The 21,056-nt window shown below is 35.6% G+C and overlaps 3 protein-coding genes across 3 annotated transcripts; 2 read left to right on the top strand and 1 right to left on the bottom strand.

Annotated features, from left to right (window-relative positions):
- The first annotated feature begins 3,123 nt into the window (after window positions 1-3,123).
- Window positions 3,124-5,210, top strand: LOC139854038 (protein GRAVITROPIC IN THE LIGHT 1-like). Its single transcript, XM_071843364.1, has 2 exons — window positions 3,124-3,227; window positions 3,995-5,210. The coding sequence occupies exons 1-2, from the start codon at window positions 3,124-3,126 to the stop codon at window positions 5,208-5,210; spliced, it is 1,320 nt and encodes a 439-aa protein (XP_071699465.1).
- Window positions 5,211-7,154: 1,944 nt separating this feature from the next.
- On the top strand, window positions 7,155-9,306 carry LOC139852778 (proliferating cell nuclear antigen-like). Its single transcript, XM_071842110.1, has 4 exons — window positions 7,155-7,536; window positions 8,296-8,448; window positions 8,549-8,646; window positions 8,903-9,306. The coding sequence occupies exons 1-4, from the start codon at window positions 7,218-7,220 to the stop codon at window positions 9,125-9,127; spliced, it is 795 nt and encodes a 264-aa protein (XP_071698211.1). The 5' UTR covers window positions 7,155-7,217; the 3' UTR covers window positions 9,128-9,306.
- Window positions 9,307-10,185: 879 nt separating this feature from the next.
- Window positions 10,186-15,014, bottom strand: LOC139852858 (neutral ceramidase 1-like). Its single transcript, XM_071842194.1, has 10 exons — window positions 14,928-15,014; window positions 14,007-14,333; window positions 13,233-13,441; window positions 12,843-13,157; window positions 11,967-12,231; window positions 11,581-11,848; window positions 11,359-11,484; window positions 11,170-11,233; window positions 10,904-11,049; window positions 10,186-10,814 (listed from the first exon to the last, which is right to left on the bottom strand). The coding sequence occupies exons 2-10, from the start codon at window positions 14,321-14,323 to the stop codon at window positions 10,266-10,268; spliced, it is 2,259 nt and encodes a 752-aa protein (XP_071698295.1). The 5' UTR covers window positions 14,324-14,333; window positions 14,928-15,014; the 3' UTR covers window positions 10,186-10,265.
- Window positions 15,015-21,056: the final 6,042 nt, after the last annotated feature.

The following is a 21,056-nucleotide window of genomic DNA, read 5'->3' as shown; positions in this document are numbered from 1 at the left end:
TGGTCTTATATTGCTTCGTGGATTGGCATCAATCTTTCCATTTGGTAATCGGTTGAAGATATGTGGTAATGGATCATGTCTGCTAGTCATAACCATGTGGAAGTTTTTATCTTGGAAGCGATTTGTTATGCAACACTTTGGACTCTTTGGCATTTTAGAAACGAAAGCACTTTTGATCCCTCAAAATTCAAGAAGTGTCACATTTTAGATTCGTTTATGTTATCCTCCTTTAATTGACTTTCATCACGTTATAAGAAAGCTAATCTTAATTGAAATGTTTGGTTACAAAACCCTCTATTATTGATGATGTGAAATCGTACCTTAAAATGACTAGCTAAAAACTTAACAATTATCACACAATTACAGGCAACTATAACCTGATCATGCAGTAACCTATAAGTAATTTAATCAGTTCGTTCCACAGAGAGTAGTTTAATTGAGATCTTAAAACTAGTAATTATCCTAGAAGTTTAATAAAAGAGGTTTGGTTTGTATTTTAATTCACACAATTAACGTGAAGCAATTGAAATGAATTAACAATTAAGAGAAAACAGTGTCCACTTGAATGATTCACTATCGATATGGATTGTTTACAATTATTACCGATTGTTATGTCTTTAATATAGTTGTATTACTTCTCGCAAAGTTTAAATCAATTAAAGTTAGTAAACTCACATAAATCTTCTTCAAAAAATTAAACTATATTTGATAGAAACTAATGAGACTTGATTTGAACTAAACTCACGTAAAATCCTAACTATAACAATCACTTGAAATAGTTACACTGTTATGTAGTTCACAACCCTTTCAATTACCAATTAAACCAATGACATAATCACTTGAAATCACTTATCTAATTGTCTAGATCACCTAAGTGTTGAAGCATAAATTGCATCTCAATTTAACTCACTAAATGATTAAGAACCTATGTAATTGAATTAAGAATGAAGAACATACATAATAATAGATCTTTAATCAAACACAATCAATTTCAATCACAAGATATTAAATCCAATAGATAGAACAATCCAATATCTCTAGTTTTACATTCAAGCAAACACTCAAACTGTTTAGCCTAGCATATTAAAGTTGCAAGAAACAAAGAAGCAATCAAAACAATAAGTATTCATGATGAAAATGATAAAACTTATGATTGAATCGAGTACCGAAAGTAATAATTGATGGAATGAAATTAAAGGATGAACTAGTATTCAATGGTATGATCCAAGTCTTCAAAAAGCTCTCCAATTCGTAGCCTAAAAACTGCACTCCTCGTTAGGGTAAAAGCCCCGTCTATTTATAGTTGAACAAAAAGTGACCAGATGGGGCCCGTGTCGCGACCGCGATTGATGGATCGCGACCGGGATCACAAACCTGCATCGCGACCGTGATAGATGGATCGCGACCGCGATTCGCCTGTTTTCGATTCCTCCAAGTTCTGTTGATGTATTACGGCCGAGATTCACCTAGTTACAGCCGTGATCAGCTCCAGACTCAATAAAACTTCAAATTTTCGCGTTTAAACTTACTTTGAGCTTATATATAACCAATACTTCACCGGAAATAACCAAAACATTAAACCAAAGACCCCTGGAGCTAAAATTATCATTTTCTCTCAAATTACCATAAAATCTTCAATTCTTCGCAAATAAATAACAATAAGGACCCGATATCGCGATATAATATATGTATAAATTGAACGATATCAATTATCTTTGTAATTTTTAGCTCCTTGCTAGCTTTTCTAATATATTTTTTTCAGCTACTAAAAAAAAGCACTCAACACTTTTTTTGGCGAGAAAACGAATACTCATTTAGAAACGAGACCGTTCTCCAAAGGAAAACGCTCTCAATGGGGAGTACAAAAGGTCATGAAGAAAACGGGGAAGCTCGCACCTAGAAAGCAACCGTTTAAACAAAAACTATCTAAAACGAGCCTCCCAGACATCCGGGAAAACCACAAATAAACTAATCAAACAAACACCGAGACTAACATTAAAATACATGGAACGAAACCAAGCGAAGAACATAAGATAGACCATAACAATCAACCTCGAGGATCCGCCCTTTTCAATTTTTCATTAACCGTCTCTTTCAAAGAGTTCTTCCCGGACCGATTCTCAATCTTGTAAGATAACACATTAGTGGATCCATCACCCGACGAGCTCTCCCCGGCCAAACGTTTCATGATATCGTCGAATGCCGTGAAAGCCTCCACGGACATATTTCCTCTTCCGGTTATTGATAAGCCGCTATCTCTTATGTCTTGAGGATCCATAAACAAGTTTTAAATTGTGTCTCCGTAATCCAAGTCGTCAATGTTATCTTTAAGCTTATAATCACCCGAAGTGGAAGCCTCGTTCCCCTTCTTTTTTGGCCTTGGGTTAGGATCACTAAGTAGACATCTTGGAAGATCTCTATTCATAACATACCACGCCTTACAAAACCGTCACACGAAGGAGCCTCGCAATTGCAATAACATCTTCCAATACGACCAATCAAAATCGGTTTAGGCCTTTCAAGGTTCGATTCAACCTTTCTTTTTGCCGACAATTCTTCATTCTTTTTCATTTTTTCTCAATGATGTATCATTATTAATAAGCTTTTAGCTGATTATTCTTGTTCGGGTTATTTGAAATGGCAAGTATTTCTTAGTTTAATGTATGAGTCTATCCGAAACAAGCCGTGACCGTTATTAAACCTTTCTATGTTACATTATATATATTATGCTTTTGAAAAAGTGCAATTCGATTATTTTCCCAAAAATATGAAAAGTAGTATTATATATTTTTATAATGTACAAGGTCACAAATGCAAAGTCTCAAATTTAAAGGTCAATAACGCATTTCACCATCAAATGTTGAATCTATAAATTAATAGAATTCATGGTTTTGATATCAAAGCATCTACACACGTAAAAGAGTGGAAATATGCATCCAAACATGTTATGTGGTGCATCCAAATCTCATAAACATCAAAGGTGCCATTATTTTATCGCATACATATATCTTAATTTATTTGTCTCATAATGTTGTCACATGGTTAATTAGTTACTAATGAATAATATAATAATCCAAATTATGTTTCAGAAATCTGAAGACAAACTTAAAATCTTTACAACCAATGTCAAGTTTTGTATTTCAGTACTCTAATCCGTATGACATGGGTCCAGATGCTACCATATTTCCTGGTGTTTATCCGTTAAAACCGAACAAGATCCTTAACAGGTAATTGTATTTAGTGGTAACTATGTTCAGGATTTTGCGAACAACAGGGCTAAGAGCAATAATTAGCAAACTATAATTTGAACAAAAACATCAACCAACTCCTCTTTAATCTTTCACATTTTTTCATGGGTTGTGGTAGAGAGAATTTTCAAACTGCATAGTAAGTTGTCATAATAGTAATGTTTTCTAAAGACAAAAGCAAAAATTAAGATGGTATAGCACCAACAATGTTGTTCTCTAGTTTGTTATAATGTCGCAAATATAAAAACTTTGTTATCGAGTTTTTCTAGCATGTTCTTATTTATAATACGGAGTAACAATGATTATCTGGTTTATAATCACATATTCACACATGAAGTATTTGATCCTTGTAATAAAAAGTTTAGTGCTTCAAATTGTATTCACACATGAATTATTTGAACCAATGAAGTATTTGCATCGTAGTATTATTGGGCCAAACCCACATTGTATTCTTTATATACTTTGCATGTTGATCAAGAAAATTAACCTTATATCATGGTATCATACTATCATAGCCATGGGTGAATATACGAGCCATGGAGTATTAGGTGTCGTTTGTTTTTACTTATGCAAACCTTCTTAAGTCTTATGTCTGTGCGCATTCATATATTTTTATGGCATTTTCCAAATATATACGGAGTAATATAAAATAATGAAGATATAATATAAAATAATGCTTTATTTTGTCTGCAAGTTTGCAGACGTTGAAATATGCTTAATTGATTTGTTTGTTTATCTTTCAACAGAAACAACTGTGGAGGATCATTCGGAATCAGAATCAGAAAGATAAATAATATGTCAAACAGTTTTTCCGAATTGATACACCGGGTCATCCCTTCCTGCTTGTTCCGCCCCTACGAACAAAATGATACCCGAGAGTATGATGAAGATCAAGGTTGTGGTGGCTACACAACAAAGAGAGAACTCGAAATGATCAACTTGATGTACAAAGTAATTGAGTCGGTTTTGCATATGAGAAAGGCGTATGCGAGTCTACAAGAAGCGCATTCGCCTTGGGACCCATATAAAATAAAACTATCTGACGTGGCAGTTATTACAGAGCTAAGAAAGTTGACCACTTTGACCGAGACGTTTCTGCTAAGTGTCCCTGTGCCGCTTAGGGACGTGGGGACACCGTATGAATCGGCCTTAGAAAAAGTTTGTCCGAAAATGAAGAGAAAGTCAAAGAGAAGAGTTAGTTGCAGTAGCGAATTTGAATTTCAAGATCAGTCAATGGTGGAAATATTTGAAGCGTGTATGGATTCGGTCAAAGAAGGTTCTAGATCATTTGTATTAGTTCTTCTGTCACTGATGAAATCGGTAAACTGGGATATAACTGCAACTGTCGAATCAATTACTTCGATTACTACAAACCTGTCTCTTATTGGGCCAAATCACGCACTCGAATCCTATGTAAATAGAAAACTGTTTCAAGGATTCGATCACGAGTCGTTTTACTTGGACGAAAGTGATGAAACCCTAACGTCTGACGAATTCCGTTCAGAATGTTTCTCACAATATTCCGATATGAAATCAGTTGATACGAATGAGTTGTTAGAGACTCTGCCTACGTGTCAATTTGGTGTATTTTGCTTAAAAAAGTATTTATCAGTTGTGCATCCGAAAATGGAGGAATCGTTGTTTGGGGATTTAGAACAGCGAAGGCAGGTTTTGGCGGGAAAGCATCCGAGGAGTAGATTTTATAGGGAGTCGTTTGTTGGGGTGGCGAAAGCGGTATGGATGCTTCATTTGGTTGCGTTTTCGATGGATCCGTTGCCGAGTCATTTTGAAGGGAGTATGGGGGTCGGGTTTAACCCGGAGTATATGGAAAATGTGGCGAGGGTACGGGGACGGGATGTGGGCGGGTATGTTGTCGGGTTTCCGGTGAGTCCGGGATTTAAGCTTGGAAATGGATATGTGGTTAAGGCAAGGGTGTATCTTGTACCCAAGGATGAAGTTTAAAAACGTCCATGGTGTATACTGGTAAAGCTTGGGTGTAACTGTTAGTTTTCTCAAGTGATACTTATAATAATCCATTATATCCTGGTGATGCCTTTTATCATTACCATATTGTATGATTTACTCCATATATTGTTAAGGAATGTGTATGGGATCCGATCTCAAGTTTAATTTTATCTTTGTCTAAATAAGAAGAGAAACTTAAACGAGATCGTAACGTGAAACGTAAACACAAAACATAATTGCGATTTTGCGAATAGCAAACGTGAAACATAATAGCAAAACATAAACGTGAAACCTAAAAGCTAATGTAAACGTGAAACAGAAATGTGATACCTAAACATAATACCTGAATAACCACGCAGGCTTGCCTGAGTGGCCACCAAGTTGCCCAATGAAGCACACCACACGGGTTCAATTCCTGGCTATGTCAAATTGTTCAAAAAGGGAGTGTAACTAGAGGGTGCGCATAATGCGCAATTCACCCGGTACCAGGTCTTGCGCTCGGGGGGTTTGATTACTCGAGGTTTTACCTTCTATGGGGAGCCAATGCGCTTGTTCATAGGAGGGTTTCCTCGCTTACCGGGGGGAAAAAAAAAAAAAAAAACATGATACCTGAACACGAAATGTAACCGCGAAATGTAAATAATAAACATGATCGTGAAACGTAAACGCGAAAAGGATACGCGATACAAACATTACGTGAGACGTAAACTCGAGACATAACGCGAAACGAAAACATCGATTTTAATATTCACTTAGACCAGTTAGACCAATACATACAACTCATTGGACCCATTTAATAAATATTATGATGATTTAAATAGGTCTTAGGGGAGTGATATGTACACAACCAATTTTTACACATACACAACCAAACATGCTTTACAGTGTTGTACTGTACAACACTGTAAACCATGTTTGGTTGTGTATTTGTAAAAATTGGTTGTGTACATGTCATCACCCTAGGTCTTAACTATATTAGTTTTCTTATCATGGGAACGGATGTAATGGGTCTACTATTTCAATCAGATGAAGGTTTTTTTTTTTTTTTTTTTTTTTTTTTTTTTTTTTTTTTTTTTTTGAAGGATATGAGTACGGATGGTAATCAATCGGGTTATACCATATTTATATCCATTTAAATTTTGTTAATCTAACGACGATGTTAACAATTAACTATAGATTATTACAACTGTAAATGTATAATCTTTATGTTTTTGATTTATTACATTTGTTTTAACAGTAATTTGTCGTCGATTATGACTTCAATTGAGCAAAATACTTTACAATATAAGTAAATATATGTTTAAACTAACTTAAATGTGCAATGTTTAATACGAGTATTATTAATAACATTTTAATAATTGTAATTTCCATAACTCTTATTTTCGTTAATAATTATTTTTTTTATAGATTATATGTATATGCATATAGATATGTAGATGCATATGCATAAATCTAAGTACGCATATATGCAGGTATATATGTATTTCGGGTGGTAATGGATCTATTCATGGATAATAAATTTTCGTTGATATCTGATTAACAAAATATTTAAATCATCAATATCATATTCATATCCATTATTTATTTATTTAGATCATCCATTCATCCATGTATATTACAAATCGATCGAATTAGATGGATATTCATATAAGGCGTAAATTGTCAAGTATAGGCAAGTAGGCAATACTGAATTACTAATACAAAATATGAGTATTCTTGGCTGGCTGAAGTAAACAATTAGGGTGAAGGGTGATTTTTATTTTTTTTCCTAAGAGGCTAAGACTCAATTGAGTTGAACAGATTAACCCAAGTGTTTTGGCCCATATATAAGTCCAATATAAACACATTCAGCCCAATTTAACATTTTCCCCCAAATTATGGCGGGAAATAATAACATTTATTAAACCCTCCCCCCAAACACACTTTACTTCCCCGCGAGCATTTCAAACCCCAACCCTAATTTCTTTCACCGGAAAAAAATAATCATCAAATTTTGCTAAAAAGATGTTGGAATTAAGGCTAGTTCAAGGAAGTCTGCTGAAAAAGGTGATGGAATCAATCAAGGATTTGGTCAACGACGCCAATTTCGACTGTTCAGCCACTGGATTTTCACTTCAGGCAATGGACTCTAGCCACGTGGCACTGGTGTCGCTTCTTCTTAGATCTGAAGGTTTCGAACACTACCGATGTGATCGTAACATATCGATGGGTATGAATCTTAATAATATGTCTAAGATGCTAAAATGCGCTGGAAATGATGACATCATCACCCTTAAAGCTGACGATGGAAGTGACACTGTTACTTTCATGTTTGAAAGCCCCAGTAAGTCTTTTTTGTAATTTTTATAATATGACTTGCTCTGATTGCTGATTTACTTGTTTTCGTGGATTTAAAATTATTAGCTTGTTTAATGTCACTTTTGGTTGAGTGTTAAAAAGGCCCGTATATCTGTGAAAAAATAGGTGCAGGTTCAAATCCTGGGGGGTTTCTCCAAGGATGTGCCTCTAGTATCCTTCACTAAAGCATTCCGGGTACGCTTTGTGCAATGGATGCGAGGAGTTTCTTCCTAACGGGTGTGTGGGTGGCAAATGAGAGAATTCGATGCCAAAATTGCCGTTCTTAAAAAAAATATGATATTTTAATTGAATTTTCAGATGCTAGAATTTAATTTTCAGTTGAAAAGATACTTGTTCCGAGTTCCGACTATAGGTTATAATGTTATTTTAGTAAAAACGTCGAGTATCGCAAGGTCCGCATAGAATTCGCAAAACATCACCGTTATGTAGTTTAGCTTATTATACTGGGTTTATTTGACTCTTTTTTATGCAAAAGTGGAGAGTTTTTTTAAAAAATGGTTTTTTAGGTGTTCAAGTTCCTGTGTTTCAGTCAGCTAATTTTAATCTTGAAAATGGATATCTCATATCTACTCTGCATTGGGATAAGTTATAGTGATCGTACGTAGTATACCATATGTTAGTAACAGCTGAAAAGAAGATAGTATAACCATCTGGATGGAATATAGTTCTTAGAAATTCATATTTCCTAACTTGTTTCGTAATTATGGGTGCGTGTTTCTTGCAGCACAAGATAAAATTGCTGATTTTGAGATGAAACTTATGGACATTGATAGTGAGCACCTTGGGATTCCAGAAGCAGAGTACCATGCCATTGTTCGTATGCCTTCTTCAGAGTTTGCAAGAATTTGTAAAGATCTCAGCAGTATTGGTGATACAGGTACCAGCTTGTTATAATTGGTTATTATGTTTGGCCTTTGATACTTTACATTTGTTGTAATTAGAAGATATTATGCTTTCGCAATGGTTGTTTCCTGCAGTTGTAATTTCTGTGACAAAGGAAGGTGTGAAGTTTTCAACAAGAGGTGATATTGGAACTGCAAATGTTGTTTGTAGACAAAACACTACAGTTGATAAGGTATGGTTTGTTAATCCCTTGGTTTCGTAACAATAATTAGGCCTAAACAAGTCTGTGTTTAGTTTTAATACTGATGGTCAATTCTCCAAAGGGTGACTAGTTAAAATAGGTTGCTGAAGTATTATATAAATAACTTTAGCTTGTTGTAACAAAGAATGTCTTGCTTTCATAGTAGATTCTGATGATATGGAATTATGTGTGCTTTTAAAGTAAAAAGCTAATGGAAATTTGTTTTGTGTGCTATTATAAATTGCAGCCTGAGGAAGCAACGATTATAGAGATGAAGGAACCAGTATCTTTGACATTTGCATTAAGATACATGAACTCGTTCACAAAGGCGACCCCATTGTCAAATACAGTGACAATTAGTTTGTCTTCTGAGCTACCCGTAGTAGTGGAGTACAAAATAGCTGAGATGGGTTACATCAGATTTTACTTGGCTCCTAAAATAGAAGAAGACGACGAGGGGAACAACTCTTGAGTCAACCGTCTAAACTAAACAGACGTTGAGTCAAAAACTAAATGGCATCTTAGTAGTTTATCGAAGATTTCGTTTGTACTCTTGCAAAACTGAAGCTGAGTTTTATTGTTGGTTTTTTCTATAAGTTCATGTTTTTATTAACATCCAGTATAAATTTGAGTAACTTATATTTTCAAATCTTTTGTTGTATGATTTCTTGTAATCAACTAAAGTTTTCTTCTATCAATGTTCTACCTAGTACACCAGTGGGACAACAGTCATAATCTCGAGTTAGAATAGGTCAATGTTCTAACCTCTTCTAACCTATTACATGGGTCGAACAACATCAATTTACGGTCACCAACCTATGTTCGACTCTTGTACTAGGTTAGAACATGTTAGAAATTGACTTGTTCTGGATTATGACTTGGTGGCCATAATTTGATGTTTTTGGATCTGTGTGCTAGGTTAGAACATTGAGTTAGAACATGTTAATGAGTAGAACGTGTTAATGTTCTAACCTAGTACACAGGTCGAACAAAGGTTGGTGACTATAAATTGATGATTGACCCTTGTACTAAACATTGACATGTTCTAACGCATGATGATTGGAGTTTGAACTTACCGAGTCTGAACATGTTTGTGTTCGAACTTGGTTAACGAGCACGTCATTGCTGTTACTCCGTAACGTTTAAGAAAAAATAGGTCATGACGAGTCCGAACAAAGGTTGTGCGGACAACACATGATAATTGGAGTTCAAACGTATCCGAGTCCGAACATGTTCGTGTTCGGACTTGGTTAACGAGTACGTAATGGCTGTTACTCGGTAACGTTTCAGAAAAAAATAGGTCACGACGAGTCCGAACAAAGTTTGTGCGGACGACTGATGTATTTTGTCAAAAAAATGTATATTCTTATAAAACTTTGAAAAAATGTATTTAGGTTAATTTCTTTTTTACCCTCCCAAATACATTTGACAGGGCCATTTTAATAGAAAGTCTCTTTTGAAAAACACTAAATATTAGGAGTTGACACTTTTATATGTATGGAGTATAATATATTGTAATGTAGGTGTGGTATAAACACATAAATTACATGATACTAATCTCTTGTACAATGAATTTATGCAATATCCAAACTAATAGTGTGTGATACAAACTATTTGACAACAAAAGCATTTGATGAGCCAGTAAAATGGCTGATTGATCCGAGTAGATTCTTAGATGCACCAAAATGGGTGACTCTATAAACCCCAGGTGCAGCCGATTGTGGGATTCGCCATTCAATAGTAGCATGACTCTGAGCACTGAGTTTTGAAGGTCTCGACCACTTAAACCGAAGACAAATATCATCGTCATCATAAACCGGGACCCACGTGTCTTGACCATGAAGCAACTCCACTAAAGCAAAAGTGCCTTCAGTCATGAGATCATTTCGAGGACACGCTGACCAGAACACGACACTCACATTCTCACCTTTGTTAAAGGTTGAACTTTTCGGGATGTCGGTTTTGACATCTCCAAATTTCACTCCCAACGGGGTCGAGTCAACCACAACACCCGGTAACAAACTGATCTGTTTGTCTAGTAGATCTGGCGGTTGTGGGCCCGCTTCAACTGGCTTTCTGTTGACAATGGCTGATGCAAGCTTTGTAAACTCCTGAATGTAGGCGCTCAGAGTATGTGGCCCGTATAGAGTCGAAGCTCCCTGATAGAATTGTTGTTTTGTTTTTTAATTATGTTCAAGTAAAGGGGTCGAAATTGACACCTCCTGAGAAGAGAAATGTATAAACTTACCTCATATCTTTGCATCTCATACTCTTCAAAGGTAGTTATATATTGAGAGTAAGTATTAGTTAGACCAGCTATCACAACATGAACTTTTTCCTTAAAAACAGCACTAACAGCATCACGCAAACGCCTTCCAGCCATAGTTGTGAATTCTGTCATTTATTTATTATATAAATGAGACCCGAAATGTAAGTTGGGTGATGTAATAAAATGCAATATCTATCATTTGTTCTTAAAATCCGAGGAAAACGTTGAAATATCAGTAGACGTACCTCCAGGTACACTGAGGATGACCATTTGACCAATCTTTAGTATCTGAACTGGGAGAATTGATGGCTGTAAAGCAAAATAAATAAAACATGTTTCTACTCAATCAATATTTATACGATGCTACATAATTTAAGATTCTATCAATGGAGTCCAATTAGCTAAAATAAGATCGAGACGAACACGTGACTCACCGCCCAATCGTACGGTTGCTTCATTTCGCCTGTATCTAACAAAATCGGCTTTGGCTGTTGACAGTCCTTTTGTTCCTTACTAGGACTTTTGAGCACATTTCGCACCATCTTCCAAAATAGATTTCCCTAATGTCGAACAAGGATAAAAGAATTATTATTATTAATTATTAATTAAAATAATAATATCACCAGAAACACGAATTAAAATTGGATTTGACTTACAGAGTTGTCTCCTTGTTTAAAGTCAAAAGCACCAGGTCCATCAGTTGTACCAGCCGCAAACGCAAATCCCATTGCAGCAGGACACGTTTTAACAGTATCGCTCCCTCCACCCGGTTTAGGAACAGTTACCTCGAGTTGTGACATATCCAAATACGTGTGACGAAAATCGATCTTTCCGTTTAATTTCTCAGTAGCACTGTTAAAAAGATCGGCAGCTTTTTTGAATTGTCTCTCGCCAATAATACGCGTGCTTTCAAATTCATCTACACTGTTCATCCAAATGAACATTTAGCCAAAGAAAATGTAAATGTATCAAGCTATTAAAATTAGAGGTAGCAACTTCAACCCATTAACTTATGAATATATAACAAATGAAGAATACGAACCCTGGGCCCCGGCCATAACATAATTCGTTCTTCCCACCGCAAGTGCTGTGATTAAAGTCACATGGGAGGCCAGTATCTGTGCAGAATGCACCAAGCACATTAGGGCTGACGTCACCACAGTTAGATTGGCAAAATGCGGACACGAATCTGGGTTTTTCGGTAGATTTAAGAGAACTTCTGACCCGACTTGCTATGCTCGAGTATTTGGTTACTGTTTTACCGGGATTGGACTGGAAAGACGAAGCAAGTTCCACCAATTTTTGATCTGCATCAGAAACAACCACCAACACATCTTAAAAGATGGTTTTAGACTAGCACGTTATATACGATTGTTTAAAGTAACTAGTATAACTGTTGTGAAAATTATATAAGTAATAATCTATGTTTAAATGGGTTAAAGTTGGGACGGGTTGGGTCGAACGGGTCAGATCTTTTAGATAGGTCAGACAGGTCAGGTCTAAATGGGTCGGGTCGAGTTGGGTCGAGACCTGTTTCTCAAAGGTTCTTAAACTCAAAAAACCTCTAGATAATAATATTTTTGAAATATCGTGAAGACCCGTTAAGACCCATTAAGGACCCGTTGGACCTTATATATATATATATATATCTGTTAGGCTTCATATGGGTCTAAATTGGACACATTCTTTAACTTTTTTATTGACCCAATTGATTAAATACCTAACACAATGCACCCATTTTTCAAGCTATGGGTCTCAATTCCCGAGTATAATTAACACTAATCATGATAATTAAATTTTCCCTCCATTTCCATCTGCTCATTGCTACAAATAATTGAATAATGCTACATAACCATTTGCCATTCCAGTCAAACATTCTATTTATATAACTCATGCTTTGAGAATATAATAAACTTACGGCTTCCGTGGGTACTTTGAACAAGGTTTGAGACTCTGCGAGCGATTTTTGCTACGCTTTTCTGATCGAACCAATCTTCCATAAGACGTGCAGCAGTACCTTTATTGTCTCCACTAATCAACTCATTTGTACGACTCATCGATGTTCCATGAGTAGCGAACCAATTAAAACTACCCACTGGACCCCACTGATCATCTACAAACTTCAAAAGTGTCATTTCTTTATCCACGTCATACTTGTACTTGACCCGTTCTGATGCAGGATTATTTAGATAACCGCTAGGACTGCGGTTAACACCCGCATCTAAGATCTCCCCTGAAAATTGCCCCAAAATTTATCAGCAATTTGAAACTTTTTTATGAAAATGTGTTTGTAAGGAAGCTGCATTACCTTTGTTAACATATATCGATCCCGGATGAAGGTTTTCATGAGCGCGAATTATGCTTTGCTCAATGCCGTCAACTAATGCATCAAATGATTGACGAACGAATCCCAGAGAAGTAACGATATACACTACATACTGCAGATAGCCTCCTGGGCCTGCGTGCGTATGTATACCACTAATGGCAACGTTCTGTTCGGTATATAAATTCCCATACCTAAACAAAAAATAACAGACTTTTAGCTGCACGTTTGAAGGCCATTAAACTTGTTCACGTCATGCCAAACGACACACGAGAAAAGGAAGACAATTCTAAAAGCTAATTTGGTTCTATGATAAAAAAAAATAATAATAAAAAATAACCGATGTTGAGGAAAGCAATTCAGGAGGTAGTATGCAATATAACAGAGTTTGGTGACATTCGACCAGTTTGGCAAGTTCACTTTTTACCTAAATTTTTTATTTGACCGACTTTATATGTAAACACAACCCAAATCGACCAACTCATAACTAAATGGGTTGAAATTGCCACCTCTAATGATCGCTAATACTCCCCAATGTACACATATGCCACTCGCTGTAAAGTATATGGTGCATTTAGATGTCAATGTTTATTATATGCACACACATTACATGCTTAATGAAAATTCAACAAATTGGAACTTGACTTCTAAGTAAAATAATTAATATTAATAATTAATTATTAATAATTAATAATTATAATTATAATAAATATATAATAATTAATAAACTAAAGACGTAATAACATATGAGACAACTACCTTGCCTTCAACCTTTCGAGGACTTTAATTGTTACAAGTTGTGAGCCCATACAAGCATCGAGATTGACAAACACAACACGGTTTCCCTGAGGCTCTGCCACAATGAACGAACGAGCTCTCAACCGAAAATGAATGCCAGATGCAGTCTGATCTGAGTTGGCATATCCCATCATGTTGACATCAGCAGCTGGCCCTGTGATGTCATAGCTTCCAAGCCCAACTAAGTAATTGGAAGCTGAGATAGTTTCTTTCCCATTGTGTAGTAAAACTAGCAATAACACCCAAAACATCGCGGTTGCACGTTGTCGCTCGATCATGATGAGTTTACTAACAAAATACAATACAAAAATCATAATCAAAATAAGATTAGATATTATAATAAGTTAAATGGCACCCTTAGTTTAGGTTGATGTATACAATTATTTTGTGTATGTCCAAAATTATTAAAGACAATCCCAACTATCTTTAGATAAGAAAACTGAAACTTTGATGCAAAAGTTCAATAAATAAAAAATTTCATTCATCTACACCAATAACCAATTATTAATCAAAATTAAGATTTATTAATCATTTAAATTAAAATCATAAATATAACAGAAATGGTAATAATCACTTCAAAAGTACATTCATGTCATCCTTAATCATGGATAATAATGGTACTAAATCTACAATCATTACAAAAAAAGTTCCAAGTACCAACTTTCCAAGTTTACTTAACAAATACGGAGTAGTACGAAGTAATATTTTAATCAGTTCATATGTACATCATCAACATAACAACAACAACATCATCATCAATAATCAATAATTCAATTGAATATAGATGTAGATATAAAAATGACAATAAAAATCATAATCTGCAAATAACGGAATTGAAGATCAAGATCAAAATTGTACTAATACAGATTGAATATACAATACCTGAAATTTCCAAGGAGTTGTATCTAATTACTCCATTAAAATGCAAAATGTAAAATGTGTGTGAAAGGTAGTAATGGGGGAAATGGGTGCTGGTAGTGGGTATGATTGAATGCAAGAACAACACTTGCTTAATATGGAGTGACGGACAAGTGAAGAGTGGGAAACGTTGTTTGGCATTATTATTTATTTTATTATTATTTACAACAGTATTATTTATATTTATTTATTATTGTTTTAATTGTTATTATTAATTTGATTTAATTATTTATTTGTTGAGTTGAGTAGGTTCGTCTCTGTGATGCAATAAATTAGGAGTCCACGGTTGATCCATGTTGTGAGTTTATTTAGTACTTATTCAACGCTTTCACATGTAAGTTTGTGATGTATATTGGTGATGGAATTAAATTATGTGTTCAAACCGTCACGTGGGGCACGTGGCATCTCTTTCTTTCCTTTTAGAAAAGATTTTGGCCTATGTTTGATTCAAGTTACTGTTATTCTTAGTGGAACATTTTTTGTTTATTTATGTTCATATAATAGTTGTGCCTTTTGAGGTCTAGTTTATTCTTTTCAATTATCTTTATATCACTCACTATTGTGAAGAATGAACCCTCGTATTAATAATTAAGACTCAAGTTAAACGTTGTTAATCATGAGTACAATATCATCTTGTTACTATTACGTTAGCATTTATCAACTTTTTTATATTCCGTATAAAAGTAAACTAATTAGCGTTTTTACTCGCTAATTGGTTTAGCTTACGCTAGTTCATGTTTTTCGGTTCTTCGTGAAAGTTTTGGATTAATTCTTGCTTTCCGAAAGGCAATTTTGGATTGATCAGCTTGTTAATAATCTCGAGCACCCAAGACTTTAATTTACCTCAGTCGTGTTGGCAGTCATACGTGTCCAAATTTTTTATGTTGAGTTTATGCAGTTTTTTAGTTGCATCGGACGAACCCAATTTCTTATGGCTCTTTCGTCCTAGAGCTTGGTCAACTGGACGAGGATGGTGTAACACCCCATATTTTTGGGGTATTATTTTATTGTAGTGGGTATTATTTAATTTAACGTTTGTTGAGAAAAAGGACCGCATATGCAAGAAAAGGACCTAAGGTGTAAGATTATAAGTTGGGCAGGGTACCAACGAGCTTATAGCTCAGTGGTACCCAATGCCTTTGATCCCTGGGCCCACAGTGGGGGAAGCTTTGACCCAAGAAAGGCGCAAGTTCGATTCTCAGTCTGGGCGCCCCGCATGGAATTTTTTCTCCCTCCGGGGGGGGGGGGGGGGGGGGGGGAAGTGCTTTCGGGTGTCTAGCTACCTGGGGTAAAGATCGCCTTGCCGCCACTGTGGGTACTGGGAGGAGGTACTTTTCCGGCACAGATCTCTTTCGGGGTGGGATTGGTGGGTGCTACAGCACACAGGGTTAGCGTGTCCCTGCCAACTTACACGTTTTGACCCAAGTTGGGCAGGGTTAAAAGTGTACATATGTGTTAAACTAACTTGTCTTAAAATTGGTACAATTAGGGGTGTGCATGGTACGGAAAAAACGAGGACCGGACCGGAACCGAATCGGACGAAAGAGTTTCGGTACGGTCCATGATCCTTAAATGTCATATTTTTCGGTCCTGTGTACCGGATGGACCGAACTCGAAAAAAATGAAAAACGGACCGGACCGAAATATTTACATTTTATTCATCTATAATTTAACAAATAGTCTCTACTGTTATTATCTTATTGTATTTTTTTTTCATGTGATGGGTTTGAAAGACTTGTGTATAAAAAGTCTTGAAAATAAGTGTCAAAATGGGTTTTATGTGTAAATTATGAATTGGCTAGTTGCTAGAGAAGGTGAACTTAAGACACACTCTAATGGTGATTTTGTTAATAAAAGTGAAATGTAAGAATGTGTGTATGATGAACTTGGAATATTTATAAATAAGACTAAACTTTGATAAAGTTGCTAGTAATTGATTTTGAATAAGTGAGTCTTTTATAAGTTAGACTTTTGTTTTAGTCAAATGGTGTCAAGTGTGTTTTGTGGGTCTAAAAGGTAAACCCGAAGTGCATTTAACTTTGTTTGCCCGAATGGGAATGAAGTGGGAAGACTTATGGTTATAAGTCTTGGAACTAGATAATTAAGGGTTAAAATGGGTAACCCTAGTGTAGTTGGTCTTGTTTGACTGGGTGTTGTCGAATTGTAATGTAAGTATTTATTGTATGTATTATGATGAATGTGCATGTATATGCCTATTGATTAGGTCCTTGTGCTGACTTTAGCTTGGAAGTACTTGTTGAATTGCTTGCTCGGATTTGAGGTGAGTACAATTTGTGCATATTTGTTTACAAAGTTGATTTGGTATGCGATTGTATTCTGCGGATTGGTTTGGTAAGGCTTGCTTCACGTTGGGAACGCAACAAGCAGAACTTGCTTCACGTTAGAACACAGCAAGTGGCACTTACTTCACGTTGGTAACGCAGTAAGTGTGTTATGAAAGATTGTAGAGAACTTGCTTCACGTTGGGAACGCAACAAATGACACTTACTTCACTTTGGGAACGCAGTAAGTGTTTTATGAAAGATGGTAGAGAACTTGCTTCACGTTGGGAATGCAACAAGGGGTACTTGCTTCACGTTGGGAACGCATCAAGGGGTACTTTCTTCATGTTGGGAACACAGCAAGGACCTAGGTTAGCATCAAATGTGAAATTGTGATTGGTTTCGTGATGTATGCAATTGTGCTTAGTTTCATGTTGTACAAAATTGTGATTGGTTTCGTGTTATATGCAATTGTGCTTAGTTTGGTGTTATATGATATTGTGATTGAATTTGTGTAGTATGCGATTTGAATATCCATATGAATTTTGTTGATTAATATGCATATATTGTATTCACCAAGCGTTTTCGCTTACTCGTTGTTGTTTAACCTTTTTATAGGTTTCGGTTTGAGCAAGGGAAAGAGTGCGACAGTTGACTTGTGCATGATATGCTATTGGAATGCGGTTATGCTTGCTCTTAGTGATTGTTAGATGCCTTGGTAGGTGCCTTGGGTGGGATAGATATATCCCAATAATCATGCTTTGCTCTTTTTGTTGTAGTATTATCAAATGGGTCAAGTTTGCCACATGATCTTGTAACGGGTCGGTCTAATATTAAATGTAGATTGATTATCATGTAAAGTTAATGGAAGTGCTGCTTTAAAGGTAATTAAAATGAACTATGTTTTGGTTAAATGACAAGTGTCGGAATGGGTCTTTAGAAATGGGTCAAAATGAGTTTTCAATCTAGAGCAGGTGTGTAACATCCCGTCTTTTTTCGTTTACTTTCCGCTTAATTAATTTAACGCCCGTTATTTAATTATAACATCTCTCATTTACTCTACGTATTTAAGGAAATTCGTTTGGTTAATTCACGCACCCGCTTTTAAACTTGAGGGACTAAACTTGCCAATAGGTTAAAGATTTGACTAGGTCAACTAGTCAAACCCTTCTCCTCCTCCACTCATTCACCACCTCCTCATTCTTGATACTTCCACTTTTCCTCTCAACACACTCAATCAAAGAATCATCATCTAAATCTGATCTAGCAAGCGTTCTATAAGACCCAAATATTTATTGTACATAATGTATTTATGGTGTACGATGCGTGTATGAAGTGTACGAAGCACGTACGTGTTACTTGCTCGAACGTCAAAGGAAACTGGACGTTGTCTGAAGTGACAAGGCGTGTACGTATCTTTTCAACCCCAAATAAAGTTTTTGTTGATGTTTCAAAGCCTTACCATTGGAAAGAAAATCTTATTACGTTTCCAACGATATTTGATTCATCGAAAACGGAGCTACGGTCAAAAAGTTATGGCCAAAACAAGTTACTGAAAACTGACCTGAAGGTTGGAGGGGCGCTCCACCTTATGGAGCGGCGCTCCGATCGCGTCTGATGCAATTTTCAGCATTTTTAAAAGGTTTAAATGAGGGGTACTTTGGTCTTTTCACTTGAGGTCGGTTTGGGGTCATCAAAACTGATCCATTGATCATTGTGGATCACATTTCACCTCTTTTCACTCATCAACACTCTCATCTTCAAACCCTAGAGAGAGAGGAGAGATTTAGAGAGAGAGCTCCAATTGGAGAAGAAGAAGAGTGTTTCGGGTCAAACCTCAAGTATTAAAGTTGTTCATCTCATCAACGGCATCATTTTGGCGGTATTGGTAAGTTCAAACTCCGAATTTCATTTGTTAGATTTGATATTCAAGTTAGGGTTTGAGATTGTTAGTTGTAAAACCCATTTAGTTGATGAAGAGGGTTTATGGAAACTTGCTATTTTGATATTTGGTGGGTTTTGGGTTGGTTAATGATTTAACCATGTTTAAGACTTGTAAATGGTGTATAATCACTAGTATTAGTGATTATTGATGTTTTGGAGACCATTAGGGTTCTTGTGGTTGACTAATTTTGAATAGAGTCAAAATTAGGGTTTGTTGATGATTATGACTCAATTGTCGAGGTAATAAGGTTTATAAACTTAAAATGGATTAAGTTGAAGCATAGAACCGAGTTAAATATGTTTTGGTGTCAAAACTTGCTAATGGCGTGATATTGACTTCTTATGGGTCAAATTGGGGTTTAAGTGTCATTTTGGGCAAGATAGGTGTTTAACACCTATGATTGGGTTTGATTGGCATATTAGGACCATTCTCACTTGTGTTAGTGATTATTGGTTAGTTTGGGCGCGGTTTGTGCTTGGAAGTGCATTTGGGTCGAAATTGCACTAGTTGTCAATTTGGGTTGATTGGTATATCCACCCTAATTGTGTTATTTGTATTTGTGATAAATGGAATAGGTACATTCCATCGGCGATTGCAGATTTTGGTTTGGCATCCATCAAGACTTCAAGGTGAGTGTTAATATCCTATATGCATATCTATGTGTAGGATGGGTGCGGGTCGGGTGAAGTGGTTCTCGGTCATAGAGTTCACTTCACATATAGGTGGATTGATGGACTTGTGTATAGGTCCAATTGGTACGGTTGTGCGTTTTGGTTGACCACCTTTGATGAGGTGCACACTTTGTGCGTACTTTATCACATGGGTGTGTGATGTGGATTATATAACCCCAATGGCGAAGGGTTATGATGTCGTAGGGGGTAGTATATAAATAGTTATTAATTTTAGCAGAAAATACTATTAAATACGATACAATTTTACACAAGATATTTATTTATTTATAGAATGGATATACTTAAACCTTGCTACAACACTTATAGGCAGTGTACCTAATCGTACAGTAGTGTAGTTTTTAGTAAGTCCGGTTCGTTCCACAGGGAAATCTTTAAACAAAGCTTAACGCTATATTAGTTTACTTTTATAAAAATACAAATATATATATATATATAAGTAATATTATTATTATAAAGGGGAGTTTTTACCGTTTAATGACCGGTTTGTCGATTTTAAAACTTTAGTCGCAGTTAAAACCAAATGTAAAATATTAAAAATAAATACAAGACTTAAATTAAAGCGTAAAGTAAATAACGATAATGAAATTGCGAATAATAAAAGTGCGATAAAATAAACTTGCGATAATTAAAGAGTACGATAATTAAAAGTGCAATTAAATAAAATAACAATAAAAATGCGATAATTAGAAGTGCAATTAAATATAAAATAAAGGAAATTAAATATGAAATAAAAGAATTATGCTTATTTAAACTTCCGTAATCATGATGTTTGACGTGTTGATTTTAGTTTTATGCCCATGGGTTAATTGTCCTTTGTCCTGGATTATTTAATATGTCCGTCTGGTTTTTGTCCATAACAGTCCATCAGTCATAAATATAAAGTGCGAGTGTCCTCGTCAAATTATCCTTATACCCGAAGTTAAATATTTCAACTAATTGGGGATTCGAATTGTAACAAGGTTTTAATACTTTGTTTAATGAATACACCAGGTTATCAACTGCGTGTAAACTAAGGTTTTACTACTTTGTTAGCAATTACACCAATTACCCTTGAATGTAATTTCACCCCTGTTTTAATTATTCTAGTGGCTATTAATCCATTCCCGTGTCCGGTTAAATGAACGATTATTCGTACATATAAATACCCCGCCCATCGTGTCCGATCGAGTGTATA

Source organism: Rutidosis leptorrhynchoides, chromosome 6, assembly GCF_046630445.1.
Source record: "Rutidosis leptorrhynchoides isolate AG116_Rl617_1_P2 chromosome 6, CSIRO_AGI_Rlap_v1, whole genome shotgun sequence".
Lineage (NCBI taxonomy): Eukaryota > Viridiplantae > Streptophyta > Magnoliopsida > Asterales > Asteraceae > Rutidosis > Rutidosis leptorrhynchoides.
The sequence above is the reverse complement of the archived record's forward strand: the minus strand, read 5'-3'. Positions and strand labels throughout refer to the sequence as shown.